At 39.7% G+C, this 20,623-nt stretch overlaps 1 protein-coding gene across 6 annotated transcripts in view; it reads right to left on the bottom strand.

Annotated features, from left to right (window-relative positions):
• Window positions 1–20,623, bottom strand: part of Amph (amphiphysin) — a 180,195-nt gene that overhangs the window by 64,661 nt on the left and 94,911 nt on the right. For all 6 annotated transcript variants that reach the window (XM_057787207.1, XM_057787208.1, XM_057787212.1 and 3 more), the window contains exons 3-5: window positions 10,377–10,431; window positions 7,071–7,165; window positions 813–908 (exon numbers count right to left, since the gene is read on the bottom strand). In XM_057787207.1, the coding sequence (XP_057643190.1) occupies window positions 813–908; window positions 7,071–7,165; window positions 10,377–10,431 (246 nt within the window). The remainder of the gene's footprint in view (window positions 1–812; window positions 909–7,070; window positions 7,166–10,376; window positions 10,432–20,623) is intronic.

Below are 20,623 nucleotides of genomic sequence, written 5' to 3'. Positions count from 1 at the left end.
GGAAATTTCCTGGTATTTGTCACAACTTCTGAGCAATCCAGGTCACAGTGGATTTTACAAAGAAATGCTCCAGATGCCCACAGGTGCTGATTCATAGCCGCCTTACCCTGCTAGAGGGTCAACGTGCCCTGAGTCCATCTTGAACACAGGAGCACAAGGTCTAATACTACCTATCCGTTGCATATAGATGTTTGTTTAAACTCGTCTTTACCTCCAAAGTCAGTTCCAAATCTACAACATTCAACCATTCACTTCTTTATTTACCCCTGCAGAGGAGTTAAGAACTAAACCAACTGTTTTAAACACATGCAGTTATATCCTAATGCAAATACACCTTAAGGGCTTATATTTCGATTTTAATCTGAAAATTTCTAGGACAGAAAAGATGCCCAGATATGCTGTGACCACATGTAAAAGTAACAGAAAATAACGAAATACCACACTTCTCTTTTCATTTACAGTTAGCTTTCTCCATTCTCTGTGACCATTTATTCTAATGAAAATCACCCCACGAGGTTTGAATACAATGAAGATTTGGATACGTTTGATTTCTGATTTTGTATCTATAGGCTTGAAAAGACTCTGGCAAAGAAAGAAACATTGAAGTGTTCACTAAGAGAGACACTTTGATTTCGGTAGCTGGATTTTATTTCACAATAATAGGAATAGAATGAAACCCATGCTTAACAAATGAAAAGTTACAAATGTCTTTCATTTAAGCGTGAGAACTTTCAATTCTCCTCTGTTGCCCTGGTTTCAGTAACCGCATGGAACCATCCAATTATTTCCCTCACACACGGAGAGTGAAATACCTTTATGTCAGGAAACTGGCCCAAGTAGGTGTCCAGCGTCAGCAAGGACCCGTCTACTAGCTTTTGATGGAAGTCTTCCCACAGCACATCACATTTCTAGGGGAAAAACAAGAGACAATGACTCCATAATCTCAGACACATTTCACTAAATTTCTAACATATATAAAACCATGCAACTTAGCAAGCAATACTCCCCAAGATATGAGAAGATAGAATATGGACTAATTAGAAAGCAAACAGTAAGATAGTCTTTGTAGCTAACAACCAAGCTAAGAGTGTGGCTTGCTTAAAGTTCATCTCTGATTCTGAATTACTAAAGAATGTGGATGTCTTAACAGGTTCCCATGTTCCAGTAGACAGACACTGGAGCTAAAAGATTGAAAAGAACTCCCGTGAGACAGCTAATTTCTCTGCAGCAATTGAAGAAACTGAGCTAACCCAGACGGAAACAGAAACAAAATGTGGCTGAAACCTCATTTATAGAATGAAAGTCTGTCATATTACCAGTTATGAGGTATCCAGAGGATCGGGGGAAAAGGTATCTGGTATTGTCAGTCTACCATGCCATGTCTGGGTTGTCACTTCCAAATTTATGTGAGTAGTAAATCTTTCTTTTAAAAAATCTTATTTATTCTTTGTGTCTTTTACATCATCCACCTCAATCCCGTTCATTTTTCTGTCCCTTCACATCTGCACTCCGCCCTTGCAACCTCCCCAAATAAAATAAAATTTAAAAAAGAAATCTCATCATGGAAACTGCAGTGTGACACAGTGAGTCACACAGTAAACCCTTTAGTCCATAGATCTTTACTTGAAAGCGTTCATTGCAAAGAGTCACTGGTTCAAGGCTTCCAGTGTCTGTTACACTAACAAAGCCGGGCCCTCGCTGGGACTCCTCTTCTTAAGTATTCTATTGTTGCCCTGTGTCATCGAGATACTGAAGCTTCTACAGGACCAGACCGGCCCCTTCATATGCTTCTGTAGATCATAGATGGGATGAATGTTGGGGTGGGCCAACTCATAAGCCTGGTTCTGGGACTAGGTAGTTGCAGGGTTGGTCAGCCCATCAGCTCTCCCCTGTCCTCACCACCGGCCTGAGCTCTCTAGCATTGCCATGGCTAGTTCACACACTGTAGCCATGAGCAAGGGACAGGGACAGTTCTCCTGCTTTCTCACGCACCTGGACCATGAGGACCAGCTCAACTGTACTGCCCAGGTGAGGTGCAGAGGCCAATTGCTAAAGCTCGGAAAGAGGAGGAAGAGCTCTCCAACTTCATGACATCATGGCAGATAAGGGCCAGGACCAGCTATCCCCTGCTCATGCTTTCAGGGCAGTTCACCTATATCCCTGTCAACAGGGTGAGCTCTGCTGTGCTGCGCAGGCGAGGCGCAGTGCCTACTTTCCTGAGTGCTGCAGCTGGTAAGGAGAAGGGTTAGCTCCCTCACCCACCACAGGTCTCGGGGGCAAGAGGGGAGGAAAAGGGCATCCTTCCAGGGCTCTCGGTGAGTGGTGGTTCTTAATCTTATTTCTAAAGACAAAAACAAAAAACCCAACCAAATAAACAAAAAACAAGTTTAAAGCTGGATATAATGTCCCACACCTAAAATCCTCAAATGAAGAAAGTAAAAGTGAGAAGACCAAGGCCAGCCTTAGCTATACAGTAAGTTTGAGTCCAGTTTAGGCAACATGAGATCATTTCCAAAACAAATCAAAGAATTTGATTTGCATTTTTTTTCCTTTTTAGTACTTCAAAAACTAATCCTAGTTATTATAATGCCCAATTTAAGAATATTATGCAAATAAAGTAACTTAAACCTACTTAATGAAAATGGTTCATCACTCATGGTGAGTAGACTCTGAACACGGAATGATTCTGTGTTCCTGTGGTTCTGTTATCCGGAAGGATGATGTTTGCACCTGAAACTCAGGGTCCAAATGTTCAGGAATCCACAGGGACCACTGTAGTACAGCAGCCATTTCATTAAAGCAACAGTGTCAATAGTGGCATTGCCGTGGGAAAAAATGGAATCATGAAATGTTCTAAGGATAATAATACACCTTTCCATTATTCTTTAAATTTTCATTGTTTGTCATGGGTTTTGAGAATGCATTATTGGTCAGGAATGTACAAAATGAGAAAAGCATTTAACAACATGTGACTGAAATATGGTGTTTTTATACTGAAAAAAAGTAAGATGATAAAAACACTCAATCAGTGCATTGGAAAATGGTGTGTGGAACATTTTAGCCAAATCCACATCCTAAAAGATTTTAGAAATGGACTATATCCAGCAAGAGCGTTTCCCGTACAAAAATTCACTCCTGTTTCAGTTCTAATGGGATCACAAAGATCAGCATCAGGGTGTCGGCACTGTCAGGCAGCGGACAGAGACTTTCCAAGGCTGGAGACAAGTGCAGCTTATCGAATTAGCCTTCCCCTGGGCTTCAGCTGTGTCATCTAATGCAGACCTTCTCTTCCTAGATGCGCTGCATTGACTCACCTGAAGGGATGACATGACAGACAGTTGCTCTCCTAGAAGCTCCCCTCGGTGACCACAACATACTCTGAACCCTGACTAGGGGACCTGAAGGCAAAGGCTTCAAATGTGTTTTTAGTAAGTACAATAGTTATTCCCATCATGTACATGGGAATGAGTCCCCAGAAAATATAGGAACTGCCTGAGGTCACACAATCTTTCTTGCTGTCTGTTCCATGATGGAGGAAGGTCATTGGCTAATAAAGAAACTGCCTTGGCCCATCTGATAGGGCAGAATTTAGATAGGTGGAGTAAACAGAATAGAATACTGGGAGGAAGAGGAAGTGAGCTCAGATGCAGGGCAGCTCCTCTGAGAGACAGACGCCATGCTCTCCTCTCCAGAGCAGACACGATGAAGCTCTGACCCAGGATGGACGTAGGCTAGAATCTTCCCGGTAAGCGCACCTTGGGGTGCTACATACATGAACAGAAATGGGCCAAGCAGTGTTTAAAAGAATAGAGTTTGTGTGTCGTTATTTTGGGGCATAAGCTAGCCAGGCAACCATGAGCCGGGCTGTGGGAAGAGGCCCGCAGCTCCCCACTACAGATGGCCCCCAACGTGTGGACAACTGAATCCACAGAAAGCTTGGGAAAGAATAGAGTACAGCATGTTTTCTTGGTAGCAGCAATTTCTCGGGTCTGCTCTGCCTGCTAGAGGCAAGCAAGCACTCTCATGTAAGAGAGGCTTCCTGACTCAGCTTCAGCTGCAAAACCCTGCAGCTCATTAAGAGGTCCTGCCACGAAACACTTAAATGGTATTGATAAAAGCTGACTGAATGCTTGTTTGTTTTCGGCCATAACAAAAACAAAAACAAAAAAAAAAAAAAAGTTGTGCTGTTTTAAAATGCTGGCGTTCTGGTCCATCCTACCAGGGCAAACTCTGACTGTTTGAGGCAGGAGGGCCTACTACAGAGAGAGGACTTGATTGTTGTCTGTGGACGTAATGCTGCAGTTTGCTTGTTGGCAAAGACCTTGAAACGCCACAGAGTTGTGGTGATAAACATGGCTACAGCGGGTACCTCTGCCATGAGGCTGTAAAGCTAAGGAATGGGTTGGACCTGCTGGCAAAGCCACGGCTTTAATCCTACCCATATATTGCTCAGTAATTTGAAGGCTCATGTGGTCAGATAAAAAAAGAGAGATATGCAGTAAAGAGAGACTTAAAAACAAAACAAAACAAAATTTCTAAATGATTTACAGTGTGTAAAAAATATATGCAGGCTAAAAGACAGAAAGGAAGAAAGTAGTTGGGTGTGGTAGCACACACCTTTAATCCCAGTGCCTGGAAGGCAGAGACAGAAGGATCTCCGAGAGTTCAAGGACAGTCTGGTCTACAGAGTTATTCCAGGACAAATATATACAGAGAATATAAAACAAAAGTAAAAATAAACAAAATAGAGTTAAAATAAAGCTGCACAAAGATGGAAAATACACAGAGAATCTTGATACTGTATGCTATTATGCTCTCTTTGAATTGTTTGAATGCTGAGGAAGGAGCAACAGATGCTAAAAGATATTTGTTTATAAATGCTGCTGAACTAATCCAAGATAGATATTTTCAAAATACCTTGACTTCAGAATTTGTATCTAAGGATATGATACTTTGGAAAAGAGTTTCTTCTTTTGTTTTCACAGAGGATGGGACACTGTGGATTGCCTTTATCCCAATATGGTATGATGGACCACGTCCTCCTGAAGGGTTGCTGTGAACACCTTCAAAAAATTACTTTGCTCAACTGCCAACTGAGATGAACCTAGCAGACAGGTTATCCCATAAAAGACCCGAATAACAGCGCCCCCATTCAGCAGGAAGCAGTTTGGAGAGAAAAAACTGCGCCCATGTTCCCATATATTGTTTATAAATGTTCTTTTACATTTAAAGGGGGTTATGATATAGGTATGAATAATTTGCATTGATATGGATTTTGCTTTAGTGATTTAGATTTAAGGTCAATTTTATTATATGTATATGTATTTCTGATATTAAGGTATTGTGATTGTGTAGTTCACTTAAAAATGTAATGTATATAGGTTGTTAATGGATAATTATCAATAATAGTCAAGTTTGTAGTCATGTTAGATTTTCTAGATGTGCATGCATATATTTCAGATAGGCATTCATCATATCTTTCAAAGGCTAGAGAATATGGTATTTTAAATGTTTTAATAACTTAAGGTTTTTCATGACAATGAGACACTCTGCTCCTGGCAGCACCAATCTACTTCAAGCAGAAGATGGGCATCGAAGAGGCACCTTATGGAGTTTGATAGCCATTTGGGCAAGAAATTGCTCTTGCCTGGACTGTTGCATAAACTGGACACAGAGAACCCACAGAGAGAGGACTGCTGAACTTGCCTAAAGGTGAGATGATCTTTCGGGGTTCCTGATTCATGAAGGAGTTTGCGAGACATTCTGCAGGACACAGCAGATAGTGACTGAACTGACTTTGAAATTTCCTGCTTCATGGAAATGTCTCTGGAAACTATGGGCCTGTGGGCCGAAGATGGATGCCCCAACGGTACAGAGAAACTTTGGGTGACTGTCAAGGCAGCGAGATGTCTCTGTCATTTCTAGAGTTTGAAAGTTGCTTATTTCTTGTTTGCTTAGGTAATATTATATCCTTCTGGAGTCTTTGATGGAGTTGAAGAATAGATAGATAGTTATAGTTTTCTTTAGTTATGATAAAGATAAAATAGATGTAAATATTGTAACTGTAATTCTTACTTGATAACTGTTTTGCTATATGTAATTTTGCTATGTTAGAGCCTTTCCTTTTTGTTTAAACAGAAAAAGGGGAAATGATGGAGGAAGGTCATTGGCTAATAAAGAAACTGCCTTGGCCCATCTGATAGGGCAGAATTTAGATAGGTGGAGTAAACAGAATAGAATACTGGGAGGAAGAGGAAGTGAGCTCAGATGCAGGGCAGCTCCTCTGAGAGACAGACGCCATGCTCTCCTCTCCAGAGCAGACACGATGAAGCTCTGACCCAGGATGGACGTAGGCTAGAATCTTCCCGGTAAGCGCACCTTGGGGTGCTACATACATGAACAGAAATGGGCCAAGCAGTGTTTAAAAGAATAGAGTTTGTGTGTCGTTATTTTGGGGCATAAGCTAGCCAGGCAACCATGAGCCGGGCTGTGGGAAGAGGCCCGCAGCTCCCTACTACAGTTCCACTCTACTTTCCACAAAGCAGTGACAGCCATTGTCTTACTTCCTGCTGGTCAGCTGACCCCTAGCTCCAGTCTTCAGCTTAGGTGTGAGGGTATTTCTAAGTCCCAAGGTGCCATGGAGTTCAGTTGATTTTACTGAATGGACTAACTGTGCTACAGAGGATGGGAGGTCTTCTGAGCCTTTGCTTCTGGGTTCCAAGAGTGTTGACTAAAAGGGAGGTAAGGATAAAAGGGAGAACTCCTGCATAAAAACAACACCAAAAAAGTCTACGCCAAAAATATCTGTCACAACCTATGTCATCTAGCAGAAAAGAGCTATTGTTATTTTGAAGAAAAGCAATCTTTAACCCAACCCTTCTCAAATGTTCTGGAATTGTGTTTGGAATCCAGTTCCCCTCACACTACAAGTGTGGGATGACTTAGGCAGTAGACCTCAGGCTGCTTTCTGAGTATCTAGTCTTCCTTTGCCCTGAAGTGGGAAGGGGTAGGTGGGCTGATCAGTGGAAGTCTTCTGGAAGCAACTCTATGAATAGCAATCCGGCTCTCACCTCACCAACCATCTTCACATCTTCCCGTCCATACCAATCGGGCTCATAGACTTCATGAAGTGACTCGGTGAGCTTCATTGAGGCCTCCTGCATGCCTAGCATCGGAGAAAAACAGTTCTTGTTACATGGAATGGCTCTCTTCTCCCTTGCTTTGATAACTGACACTGAACCAACTGTGAGAGCACACCTACATCCTTCCTTGAGACGCTCTGAGTCTTTCTCCTTTCTCACAGTACACATGTTCAGTTACTTACACAATGGTAGCAAAACACTAGATCTTAGAAGTCAACACTATCATAGTCTAAGAACTACAACAACATGCTCTAGTCACTTAATAAAGGGAATCTAACAACAAATATCTAGAACACTGAGATAATAAACAACGCTGCAAAATTCTAAGAGCAAAATTAATCCTGAATCACTCTATAAAAAAATAAACAAAGTACAGCCGGGCGGTGGTGGTGCACGCCTTTAATCCCAGCGCTCGGGAAGCAGAGGCAGGCGGATCTCTGTGAGTTCGAGGCCAGCCTGGTCTACAAGAACTAGTCCCAGGACAGGAACCAAAAGCTACGGAGAAACCCTGTCTCAAAAAATCCAAAAAAAAAAAAAAAAAAAAAAAAAAAAAAAAAAACAAACAAACAAACAAAAAAACAACAAAGTACATTCAAAGCAAGTAGAAACAGTATAAATAGGACTTCAGTATATATAAGCTGAAAGTGGTTACTTGACGTAAACAGTAAAATTATTGAAAGTGGCTACGATTCAAGTGGAACTTAGGTTTTCAAAAGACAAGTAAAAATGTTATTTTCTCAATATCTCTCAAAACTATGAATAAAGTTTTGAATAAAACCTTTCAGAAAGCTTTGACTTCATGAGGTCTAAGTTTTCTTTACACATCAGGAGGCTGCAAACACTCACTTATTAATAATAGTAACAATAGGAAGTGAGTATGAGCAGCAGGGGTATAAAGCAGCTCAAGGGCTTTGCAGCCACCACCCCTTTACTTCCTCCTCCGGATATTCCCAGACCCAGCAAAACATAGAGGATAAAGTGCAAAGGCTGGGTTCACATGAAGGTGACCCATGAATGAGACTAGAACATTAAGCAAGCAGTTGCTGGAAGACTCCGCCTAGCCAAGTTGGTGTCTAAGCTATTATCAGTCAGGAGTTAACAAAGGGAAGCAGAGAAAACTTAATGCCGTGAAGCAAGGATTGGAACCATGTGTAAATTGATAAAAGTCACAGGATATCTGGACAGATAGTAATCAGTCCGGGGTTCGCCAAGGAGTACAAAAGGACAAAATTAAAGAGGTCTGAGTTGATAGCCTGTATTGCAGAAGAATGCGTAAAATCCACACAGATACAATTTGACATATAAGCCTATGTGTTCCCCATCTCCCTGACAATTGAATGTAAATAATGGCCCTCACACCATTGAGGTTGGGTGAACCTCAAGCACCCACACTCATGCATATACCCCCATATAGATATGTAAGCAAACATATAATTAAAAGATAAAGAAAATATTTTTAAAATACAGACAATAGAGGTATCTGCCACACAGTGATGTCACAAAGATTGAAAGTGCATGCCTGGCAAGTAAAAAGCTTATATATCTTTCTATTTAAAAATAAATTTTATTGATTATTAACATTATGGATAGTTTTTTTATTAATAACATTCTCAGTACTTTATCATTTATCAAGATCTTTATAATCAGTTTTACACACTCACAATGAACTACAAGGATACCTTCGTAGAAGTGAAGGACTTGTCAAAAGGTACGTGTAAAAACTGAAGGAATACTCATTTAAAAGCCTCTGCCAAATTGCTTTCCAAGAAAGCAATCTTAACAGAAAAAAAATTTTCTTGTGTCCTTGAATAACCAGAATTGTAGGGATGGCATCTCCTGTGTCATTTTTTAAATCATACTTTGGTGAGTCCTGAAGGTGAAGATTTTTCATGTCATGTCCATCAGAAGTTCTTTTCTCTTTTGTTTTGGTTTTTGATTTGTTTGTTTGTTTTAGTTTTGCAGCGCTGGAACCTGAACCTAAGGTTTCACCTTAACTAAGCAAGTAAGTATTCCACCACCAAACTATGTCATCTGTCCTTAACCCCTTTTACTTTTTTTTTTTTTGAGACACTTTCACTAAGTTGCTCAGTGTTCATTAGGATAGGTTTGATCTTCCTTATGATCTTATGATCTTCCTGCCTCACCTCCCCCGTTTAATTCTCCTCTAGCTAAATTTCTCTCCAAACATTTTGTTCATTTCTAAAAATAAACCATTCATCATTTAGTTTACTTACTTAGCTCTTTATATCTTAGTTCACTTGCATTGAATAAAATGTCATCATTTTTGGTAATTTTAAATACAGGTTTACATGGGAAAATCTCTGGTTCTTAGTTTATGTCTTTTGGGGTATCTTGAAAAGACCCCATTCACCCAAAAATGGGGACTAAATACTTTATGTTTTAATCTCATACTGAAACTTTTTGTATGTGCATGTTAAATCTCTATCTGAATTGGGAAGTAATGAAGTATGAATTGGGCATTCCATGTTTTTCTCAGTGTTTGGAGAGCTTTCCCATAACTCCATGTAAGATGCTTCATCCTTTCTCCACTCATGGTGAGGTCTGCTCTATGGAGCATCAAGTCTGTTGGTGCTCTTGGCTTGGACCCAGAGAGGGACACCTGGTGATGAGTGGAGAGTAGCCTGGCAGCCCGCATTCACTCTCTACCCCCTTCTATTAGCCTCCTGGATTGCACAGCAAAGGTCAGAAACCGCTCTGTTCCCTAGATTGCTCACTGGCACAACTTTATAAGCAGTTGGGCTTTGTTTTCCTTTTTCTTTTTGCAAGTCACAGACTTGTGTTCCCTGGTACCCAGCCACCACCTGCTTCTCCTGCAACTTTTTGCTCGTCATAGTGAGAGAGCTCTTACTTGAGTCTGTGAGTATTGTACCTTGGGACTTAGCTCCCTCAGAAGAAATGCCAGCTGCAGATTTGCTTCAATAAAGCCTCCCATTCACTCTGTCTAACAAGCCTTCGTAGAAACCCCTGGCATATGGGTGGCATTTATTTTTAGTTTGTGGCTGAAGGGCAGAAGTAGATTTGTCCTTGACTATTCTGATTATCATTTCAATGGAAACTGGAAGGGGGTGGAATGAAACACCTGTGTTCTAATATGCTACTTGCCAGGAAGCCAAGTGGAGCTCTCAACTCATTAACACTCACTCCTGTCTCTTACAAATTCCAAGAACAACTTGTGCTTGGAAACGGGCGATAAATAACACACATACATATTACCTTTGATTGCTGCTAAATATCCTCGGAGTTCTCGCTGAAGTCTGGTACCCTCTGCCTGAAAAACACACAAGTACAGAGATGCTAAACATCTTGTCTATATTTTCCATGCAAATATGAAGAAGTGATAAGATTTGGTTATCATTGCTAGAACCTTGTTACTGAAAAAATATATGTGTGTAAGCACAGACTGAACAAGATGATATGCCCATTAGTCTCAGTATTTACACAGGTGTTATTCAGAGAAAAAAAAAGACAAAGAAGATTTTGCTAAGTAGAAAGTGGGGTATAGCAGACAGACCCTTCATTCTTTAAGAACCACCAGTAGAAAGACTCCTATATACATCTGCTTTTTTTTAAATTTTCACACCTGGAAATAGCAAAACCATTTTTATCACCTCTGTTCAGAATGGTAGCTGGCTGTTGTTAAGTCAGTCCAGTATCCTGTGAAAAGGTGACTGCTGAGGCATGTGACTGAGCAACCAAAAATTTCTGAGAACATACACACTATACACATTTTTGTCAGGACCATGTAACAAACTTGCAAAAAGAACCTTTCCACCTTAAGTTTTATGGGAATAATTACAGCAGTCATATTCTCTCAACAAATCAATCAAATGATTAGGCATATGATTATAAATTATCATCTAATAAAAACCTAAAATATCTAAGCAAAATACGTATATCACATATAAATGGCATTTAGCACTAAATACCCATTCAAAGTACTTGGAGATATGAAATGTCCATCATCTTTAAATATAGACAGCAATTAATTCAAACACACTCTGAAAAAAAAAAAAGATTTCCCTGAAGACCATGTTTGATTCAAGGTGCACCCTACCAACAGAATACATAAAGAGTGACATTGTTTCTTGGTGATCTATGTAACGTGCAGGGAAAGTGTGTTTTTGAGTTAATCTAGGGCTATTTTTTGCAACTCTGCATACTGTCAATAATAGAGAAAAAAGTTACTGTATTTCTTGGAGTGAATGAATTTTAATCAGAATGGAAGAAGGAATTAGTCAGGCTCTACATAAGGGACCTCCGTTTCAGTGTATTGACATGGTTCAAATAAACATCCTCAGGGTTCCATGACTAAATGAGTCATCTAGAACCAGAGTGTGAAGGCAAACTGCAGAAACCTAGGAGGAAAATGGGTGAAATTCTAAAACAAGACAGTTACAGTAGCAAAGCATTCCACAGAGAAGCTACAAGGATAAACATGGGAGATGAGGTGGAAAGTAATGAGCTCCCAAAGAAGCCACAGGACAGAGAAGCAGAAGGAATGCCAAGACAAAACCTTGAGAAAGGAACTTCCCCACTAAAATCCAAATCTAAATACAGGAGACCATTACAACTTCACTTTTAAAGAATCCATAACCCATAGCTAATCCTGGTCCAAAAGCACATAATGGAAAATTCTGTAAATAATCCCATGTTTTAACTTGTGCCTGGATCTCTCCCTCACAAAAACATAAGTGAAAGTATCCATGCTGTGTATGCTTCACACCATTTTATCACCACCCTTGCATTCCGATAAACTTTATCTTATAATAATTCCAAAGTGTGGGAGCACTCACTGTGGTGAATTAGATAAGCGGAAGAAAATGAAGGTTCTGAAGACAAGAAAGAAGAAAAATAGCTTGCTGAGGTTGCATGATCTTAGGAGATATAATAAGTCATTGTTAATCTTCTTCTGAGCCTCATCTACAGACATATAGACTACAAATGTGTATAAATGAGAAAAGATGATATATACAGGTTTGATATAACTCATGGCTTCAGAAAATTTAGTCTATATTCCTCTCAAAAGAGGAGAAAGTATTGAAAGATTCAAAATATAGACTTGAGAGATTTTATTATTTCTGATCTATCGTAATTCTTTTAAAAACGTAGTAATTTCAACTTTAGTACCATCAGAATTGGCTATGGGACTTCTCTTGGGCCACGGGATGTGAGTAGAAGTGCCATGCATTGCTACGCTGGAAGTCATCATACAGCCTTGACATGTCTTTCTTTCACCTTGTGTCCCACAGTGTTCCAGATGGGGCTGTTTGTTTGACCTGGGTCGCAGGGTGACAGAAACTCACAATACAGCTCATTTTTACATTTCCAAAAGAGAGAACCATTTCGGCAGAGAGCCGTGGAGATGGCGTGACCTTGTCGGAATGTACTCCAAACTGCCCAATTAAACAAGTCAGTGAGCACTGAGAATGCTGACCTGCAGCGAAGGCAGAAATACAGCAACAAAAGATCCAATGGAGCTACTGAGTGGAGAAGCATTACTGGAATTTGCAGAAACATTCAGATAAGAAAACAAACTGGAAATGTTAAGGACAAAGCAAATAGTTAAAAGATAACGGAAGCTTGAACATTGGAAAGAGATGGGACAGGGTTGAGAGAAGCCAGGTTTCACATCAGAGCTTAGGGGTTAGAGGGAATCAAGTCTGAACTGAGACATTTGATTTTCCTGAACTGATTTGAATGAAGAGCAATGTGAAGCTGGAAGTTCTAAAAGGTACAGTTTAGGAGGATTTCAGTTCCTTAATGCCACGCTTCTCAAACGAGGTGAGTGGAAAATCAGGGCTGCATCAGTGGCTTCTCCAGGACTCATAGAGAAGAATGGCACACACAGTCATTAGGCCAGAACTTCACAGACGCCTCTGGATCTCAGATGCTATCTCTACTGTTTGTGGTTCTCCAGGGCCACAGAGATGAAGGAAGCCTTACTAACCATGAAAGATGCTTTACTCTCAGCCCCTCATGCAAACAGCATGCAGAACCCACTGTGAAAATGGTGGCCATGAGTCACCAGGATTGTTCAGAGTATTGGAAATAGCAAATGAGTAGCAGGAAAGAGCATTCATCTCCCAAACACTCATGGAACAGAGTATGTCAGATGAGGACCACAATTAAGCCACTGCCTTTTCTTTCAAAACAAGGAAGAAATTTAAATTATTCATGCTCCTCTCCATACACTGGATTAATCTTGCCAACAGAAAACAATAATGTTTTTTTTTTAATGAAGTGAGATTCTCAGAAGAGATTATTTTTTAATGTAACAGTGAGGAAAAGTTCAGGCTGTACAATACTAGCTTAAATAGATGAGTTCAATTTAAGCAGAATCCCAGAGCTAATTTAAATGACTTTCTTCTTTCTCAGTTATTAACAGTTTTAATTTTCCCTATAAGGTCATGCAAATCTTTCAGTAACAACCACATGGAGCTCCATCTAAAATTCTGCCAGATTCCAAAATGCAAAAGGCGTTGTACAAAGATTCTTCACCTACAGCATATCATAGGGTAGGTTCATATACATGCTAAAATTTCTCTACATCATTACTGTGGGTGAATAGTAGATAACTATAATTGTTAGATTCTTCATCTAGATATATCCACCCTCATTTTGTATTCATATATAATATATGCCAGGATCTCTGAGGGTGTGTGGTCTAGCAGAACTGTTTAATGTTTCTAAGACTTGGCTTTTGGCAGCTTTTAAGTGGAAAAGCATAGAGTCATAGCCCTCTCCTGTGATTCAGTCCCGTTCTGTAATAGTCCAGCTAGTGGCTGTCCTTCACCACTCTCCTTTCCTGGTTTCCCTGTAACACAAGGACACCTTTGCAGCAGTGGCATGCTGCTCTTCTGGAAAATGCTTTCCCTTGGTTTGCTTCCAGTGTACTGTGTTTTTCCTGTCTTTGTTTTCTCCATTCATTTCTAATGATCCCTTCACTTTCTCCCATGCTCCCTCTGCATCCTCACAGATCCCAAACTTCAACACATTTTCTCTTTGATTTAAGTTGAAAAAGCTCTTACCCACTGCTCAGATTTCATTGAATCTGAAGCTATTCAAAATTCCTCTGAGAACTGTCACTTTAATAACTCAACCATGAATTTTGAATTTATTCTGTGTATAGAAACTATATTTAAATCCCCACATCTGTGGTACTACATGATACTATATGACTTTACTTTTCTTGACTATTTTTTATGTAAGTCTCTAACAAATGGTATTAAGATTATTTTTTCACCTCTTGATCACAGTCTTTCAGACCTCATATAAACAGTAGAGAAAAGGAATCTATTACAATGAAGGCATCTGAATTTCTTAGCAATGTTCTTTTTTGGACAAGACCCAAGAAGGATCTGCCACCTACAAAGTCCCCTGCCCTGCCAAACATGGTAGTATTCCATATAGCTCCAATGTGAATCAGAAGTTTTGTTTTTCAATTGAATCATTTTCAGTTTGGCAGGAGCTGCCTAATATTTCTCAAGCCCAGCTGGCCTACCAGGTTGCACTTTCCCACATACAGCCTAAAGGAGTTTTACCACTTTTTCTTCCAAATTAAGTTCTCTCATTCCTTCTTCCCATGGGGAAGAAGAAGGCACCCTCTCAAGTAACCTGCTCCTCACAAGATAGAAAATCTCATCACCAACATGCAAAGTTTTCATCACAGGGGTTTCAAAAATTAGCAGACACATAAGGTACATATGGATTAAAAGACCTCTGCACAGGTCTGAGAATCTAGCCTCACTCAATAAGTCTTGATGAGTTCTGTGGCATCCTGATTCTTTCTCCTGTGTGCAGATCTCATCAATACACCCCCTAAGGGTCAGACTGAAGTTAAAAATCAAACTAAGAGAGAAACACCGCAATAAGCAGATCTGTAGTGGATATTAGTATAAGGAAGTCACGTTTCATGCTTAAACCAATGTGTTTCAAGTTGATTTGCACCATGTTGGCCCAGAGTAACAAAAGCTAATTAATCATTTGCATATCTGTCAGGGAGTGCAGCATTGTGCGGAGTGACTGGTACCCAGACAAGGCTTCAAAACAATTCCATTCATAAGAGTTTTCAGGACCTCGGACAGCTGCCACTGTCCAGGAAATACCTAAGAAAAATACCTAAGAAAAAATGCCACTAATTAAATATCATTATATACTCTGGTAGTGACAGGTGGGCTTTCTATGAAGTGAGAGGACGATAGGAGCTGCCATGCCCTTTGGCAGACTTCTAGGTTTTTGATTTCAGAACCAGGTATCCACTAAAGTATAATAAAAGCATTTGAAAAGTAACATCGAAAAATTAAAAATATATGTGGAATTAACCATAGTAAATACTTATACCCCAAGCTGCAAGAGTCAATAAAGAATGACTTTATTAGCTTGGTTTTATCTCAGTTATTTCTTTTCAGGAAAAAAGAAGCCATAGTTTAGGTATTAAGTTGACATGGCTATAAACAAAAATGTGCAGACTTAATGACTCCATAGGGCACCAGCCAGTCCTACATCATTTGGGAACTGTTTTTATAAACTACCTTATGCATGACATCCAGGTCTAGGGATATGAATCACTTATCCCTCACTGACCTTAGAAAAAAAGATCTAAAAGATGTTATTAATAAAGTTATGCAAGTCTAAAAATTACCTTAAGGTGACAGGAGCTTAATATCTATTTAAAAACAGTAATTATTGAATTATCTTAGTAAATATGACCAATATAATAACTGATTTATTTTTTCAGGTAACTTTTACTACCAAAAAAAAAAAAGCCTCTTTCTAAGCAGATACTACATAAGAACAAGGGTATGTTCAGCTGAAGCATAAGGATTGTGAAGTTCAGGAAGCTGCATAAGTAAGTGTGAGTTGGGGCTCTCTCAGGCTCTGCTCGGGGTAGAGATGGACTCATATCTCAAGGTGCAGCTGTAGGAACTCAATCTCATCTTCACTGAGGAAACTGAAGTTGGTGGTGGTTGGAAAGTTATCATAATTTTTGTACCAGTCCTTCAGCAGAAATCACTTCAGAAAGTTCAAGTTCAGCTAGTGTGTGAATTGGGAAACATGTAGTCTTCATCACTTAAAGGAGGTTTCTGCCTAAACCAAGTCAAGAAAGCCATGAAAACATCAAAACAAAAGCATCCTGAAGCAGCACCTTGATTGCAATGCCCGATGCCATCCTTGAGGACTTGGTCTTTGCAAGCAAAATTATGGATAAGAGTATCTGTGTGAAATTGGAAGGCAGCCAGCTCTAAAGTTTCATTTAGACAGAAAGCCCAGAAAACTGTGGAGCACAAAGTCAAAATGGCCTGTGGCATGTTCAAGAAGCTCATTGCAGGTGTGTTTATTTCAAATTCCCAGTTTCAGATGTAAAGAAATGACTAAATAAAGTGTCATTCATAGTACTGTATACATATATGTATATATTTCACCCATAGAAAATAGTTTACATTAAACCACCTCTCTAATTAAGTTGTTACCTGGCATCTAGGAAAGGGCTTTTGTGTGAAGCCCACAGTAATAACGGGTACATGAAACCTGAACCTCAGAAGACAGAACTTCTCAGTGTGATTTCAGATTCTACATCTCATCCATGAGGAAAGGCCTACATGAACTCCCATCATTAACCTTATTATTTTTGCCCTTTACTGACATTTCTCACTTGAAAATGGTTGAAGTCATACATCAAAATTAGAATTGGCTATGATTTATAAGAGTTCATGAAAGTTAACTCAATCATAAAAGCAATGTTAATAAAACGTGCTTATCCCTTTTGAGATTTAAATGAAGTAATATTATCAAAGAATTGAGACTTAATGAGGCGTTAATCAGTACTGTGGCTATTAGGAAGTTAACAAGTAATGATATCTGGATCCCCGTGTGATCAAGTACTCTAGAGTAGTGCATGATACAAGCACCCACAGGGAGCTAGAAATTGAGTGCTCCCTAAGACAAATTTGGGTGCTGCTAAATTGTGAAACAATATTTCAAAGGCTAAAGAGGTGGTGCATCTCTTATCTCACATTGAGCACTATATGGCAACAGAAGCTGTCATTAAGAACCATAGTCTGGGGGTGTAGAGATGTTGCAGTGGTTAAGAGTACTAGCTGCCCTTTCAGAGGACCCAGGCTCAATTCCCAGCACCTAAATTGCAATTCACAACTCTCTGAGATCTGGCACTCTCTTCTGGACACTGCAGACACCAGGCACACAAGTGATACACAGACATTCACACAAGCAAAACATTCATGCACATAAGGCAAAACTAAATTAAAAATAGTACCAATTATACCCTACATGTGGTCATGACTGCTGCAGAGGGAGAATAAATGTCCTTCAGGGAAATGCTCCCAGATATGCTGTTGAATTCCCGTGGTCATCCCTATATACAACATACATATGAGCAATGTTAAAATGACTCAGTGTTGGGTATATATATTCTCATATGCTTATACAGATAACAACAATAATTAGGGAAGAGATATGAATTTGTGAGGGAGGTCCGGGTCACACAAGGAGTGGGGAGAGGGGCAGGAGTGATGTACATGCCATGCTCATGTGTAAAGTTCACATAAAATACTGAAAATATGGACCCAATTTCCATAACTTAGTTTCTCTAATTGTTTGACTATTCTTTGGCAAACACTAAGGCTCCCAGATATGTTGTTGAATTCCAGTGGTCATCCCTGTATACAACACATACATGAGCAATGTTAAAATGACTCAGTGTTGGGTTAGTCTAATGCAGAAGATCTAAGACAGACAAGAACCAGGAGTGAATGATATTTGAAATCATAGTTCCGGATCTACAGAGATGCCAGGATGAACGTGGAACAGAGAGAGACCAAAGAAAATAACTTGTTTTTGCAACTGTCTCTAGTATCTGTGGCCCAATTTTCATCATTAACTTAAAGAATACATAAAATCGGAAATAAAATTAAACATATTTTGTACCTATTGCAAAACATAAAAAGCTAATTTATAGTCATTTGTATGATCTCTCTATTAATTTACCTTAGATAAATTACCTTGAGTTCATAAACATGTGTATTAAGAGCTTGCATAAAAGCTAACCAATGAAGTCATCACAGTTGCCAGTGAGAAACAGCTGGACGATATGATCTCATGGGTTTCTGATCCTTTATTTAGTATGCACACACATTTGTTGGGGGAGAAAAGAGAGACTTGAGTTGTAAGATGTAAGGACATGATTTAAATATCTTTTCAACAATTCTTTACTATCTAGAGCACATTGAGTAGATTAGAGGAGGGCGGGTGAAATCCAAGGAAACTCAAAAGGAGCCTCCCCCCAGGAATAGCTCTCCTCAAATCTTCTTGTTTTGTGTCCTTTACTGCTCATATGGATGACAGCTCTACCTACCACATCCTTTCATGACTAAACTAAATAGCCTTGAAAGCTCTATAAAAACAACTGCTGTGTCAAGGTAAGGAAATGCATTAACAAGGAAAAAGAATATGCCTTGTCTGTCATTTCTCCAATCACAACATAGCATCTAAAATGCTCCTAAAGCTGCCAGTTACAGTCGAACTGTAAGCTATCTTCCCAGGGTTCCCATTTAAAACAAACAAACAAACAAACAAACAAAAAACCCATAGCATGGAGTCGCAACCACACAGGTCTCCAGATCTGGAAGAAGGGAGCCCAAGCTTTTAAAAGTTTTGTTTCTCTTAGGCTTAGAAGGAAGGAGCCACGCTCAGTGCATCCTCACAGTGTACATGTATTCCGACATTCCTGGCCTCCTCTCATAGTTGCACTGACCATATTGGGTTAGGACTCACCCACATGACATCATTAATCTCATCTACAACTATAACGATATTATCCCAAAACACAGGCACATTCCTAGGTCCTGAAGATTAGCACCCCACATATAGATTTGGTAAAAAAAAACAAAGTTCATGATTGAACAGTGTCCTCTATAGAGGCCGTTAATATGGGAATATAATTACGAAGTCTGACACTACTGGGTCGTTCCTTTATTATAGGAACTTCACCCAATGGCATGGCTCTGCTATTTCTCAACAACTCCGTGGCATTTTAGAGTCTTAGAAAGGGACTTTTTCCCTTTTAGAAATGAGAAACTGGGCACAGAAGCAGAAAACTTGCCCCAAAAAGCATCTATCTAGTAGACAGAAATTTATTGTTTGACTTTAGGGGGTCTGGGCTATTTAAGCCCTATGTGTGCCCAAGTGCTGAGCTGTAGCTGTGAAGAAGTGGGAGACGGCAATGAAGGATGTCTAGCAGAGTCAGTTGTTGACAATGGGGAAAACAGAGCTGAGGGCAGCGGTCCTTATGTTCTCATACAGCCCTCAATTATAACTGAAGATACCAAAATTACTTGTTTATCACTTGATTACTTGCTTTTCTCAGAAGCTCATGATTCCATGGAGTTTAAACGATGTAGTTTGTATAGCATCATGACAAGGTGCTTTGATCACATTGCATGGCTTTAACATATGAACTCTGGTTCATAGGCTTCTTAGCTGGGTGGGACTGTTGGCTTCCTCCTACTTTGGAAGTTTGTATAGGGTCTTTGGGAATGCTAGTCCTCATAGAGGAGGCATTCAGGTCAGTTTCAGTTCAGTGGTAACTCAGTATCCTCCCCAACAACAATCTATACATTTGCTCCTGTGCCCAAAGATAAATGTACCCTTCATCCCTCAAAAACAAGACTTCTCTTTTCAACAGACGGAGACTACTACAGTAAGGCACAACCAATCAAAACACAAAATTGTGGAACTCTGTCCCGATAGATATATCTACAAAACAATCTCACACCTAAGGGAACATTGTTAGTGTGGGGGGTGGGGGGATAGGTGAGATTATAAGAGCCAAAAGATTAGGGAGTTTGCTGTGAGATTGTGCCTTCTAGTAATGGCAGAAGCTTCACGTATCGTCTCACCAACATGACTGCCCAAATGCGAGCTGAACAAGCTCAATAACAACGGAAATGCCAAAGTAGATGGGAAAAAGCTCATGAAGCCTCAACTTTACACGAAGAATTATAGCAACCAAGGAATACTGAGAGTGGGAGAAATAATCTTCCCCAAAGAAGAGAACTCCCATAGGTTATCCAATAGCAAATGGTCAGGCCCAAAAGCAAACATACAAGTAACATTATATAGACTGAGGAGGCTATATCTAGGGATACATGTGTATATACATATATGTATGCAATAACAATTGAAGAAAAGGTCACAAACTTGAAAAAGATTAAAGGGGTATACTGGAGGGTTTTGAGGGAGGAAAGGGAAGGGAGGAATACTCTAATTATATTATAATCTCAAACATTTTAAAAGTAAAATGGATAAGTAAAATATAATTTCTTCTAGCCATACAACCTTGAGCATTTCATTTAACCTGTTTAATTCTGTTCTGCAAAATGAAGGTGATCGGAGGACTTCCTTGAGCAATAACAAAGGCTAAGCAGTGAGGTCCATGAAAGTCC

The sequence above is a fragment of the Chionomys nivalis genome, chromosome 13 (assembly GCF_950005125.1).
Source record: "Chionomys nivalis chromosome 13, mChiNiv1.1, whole genome shotgun sequence".
NCBI lineage: Eukaryota > Metazoa > Chordata > Mammalia > Rodentia > Cricetidae > Chionomys > Chionomys nivalis.
The sequence above is the reverse complement of the archived record's forward strand: the minus strand, read 5'-3'. Positions and strand labels throughout refer to the sequence as shown.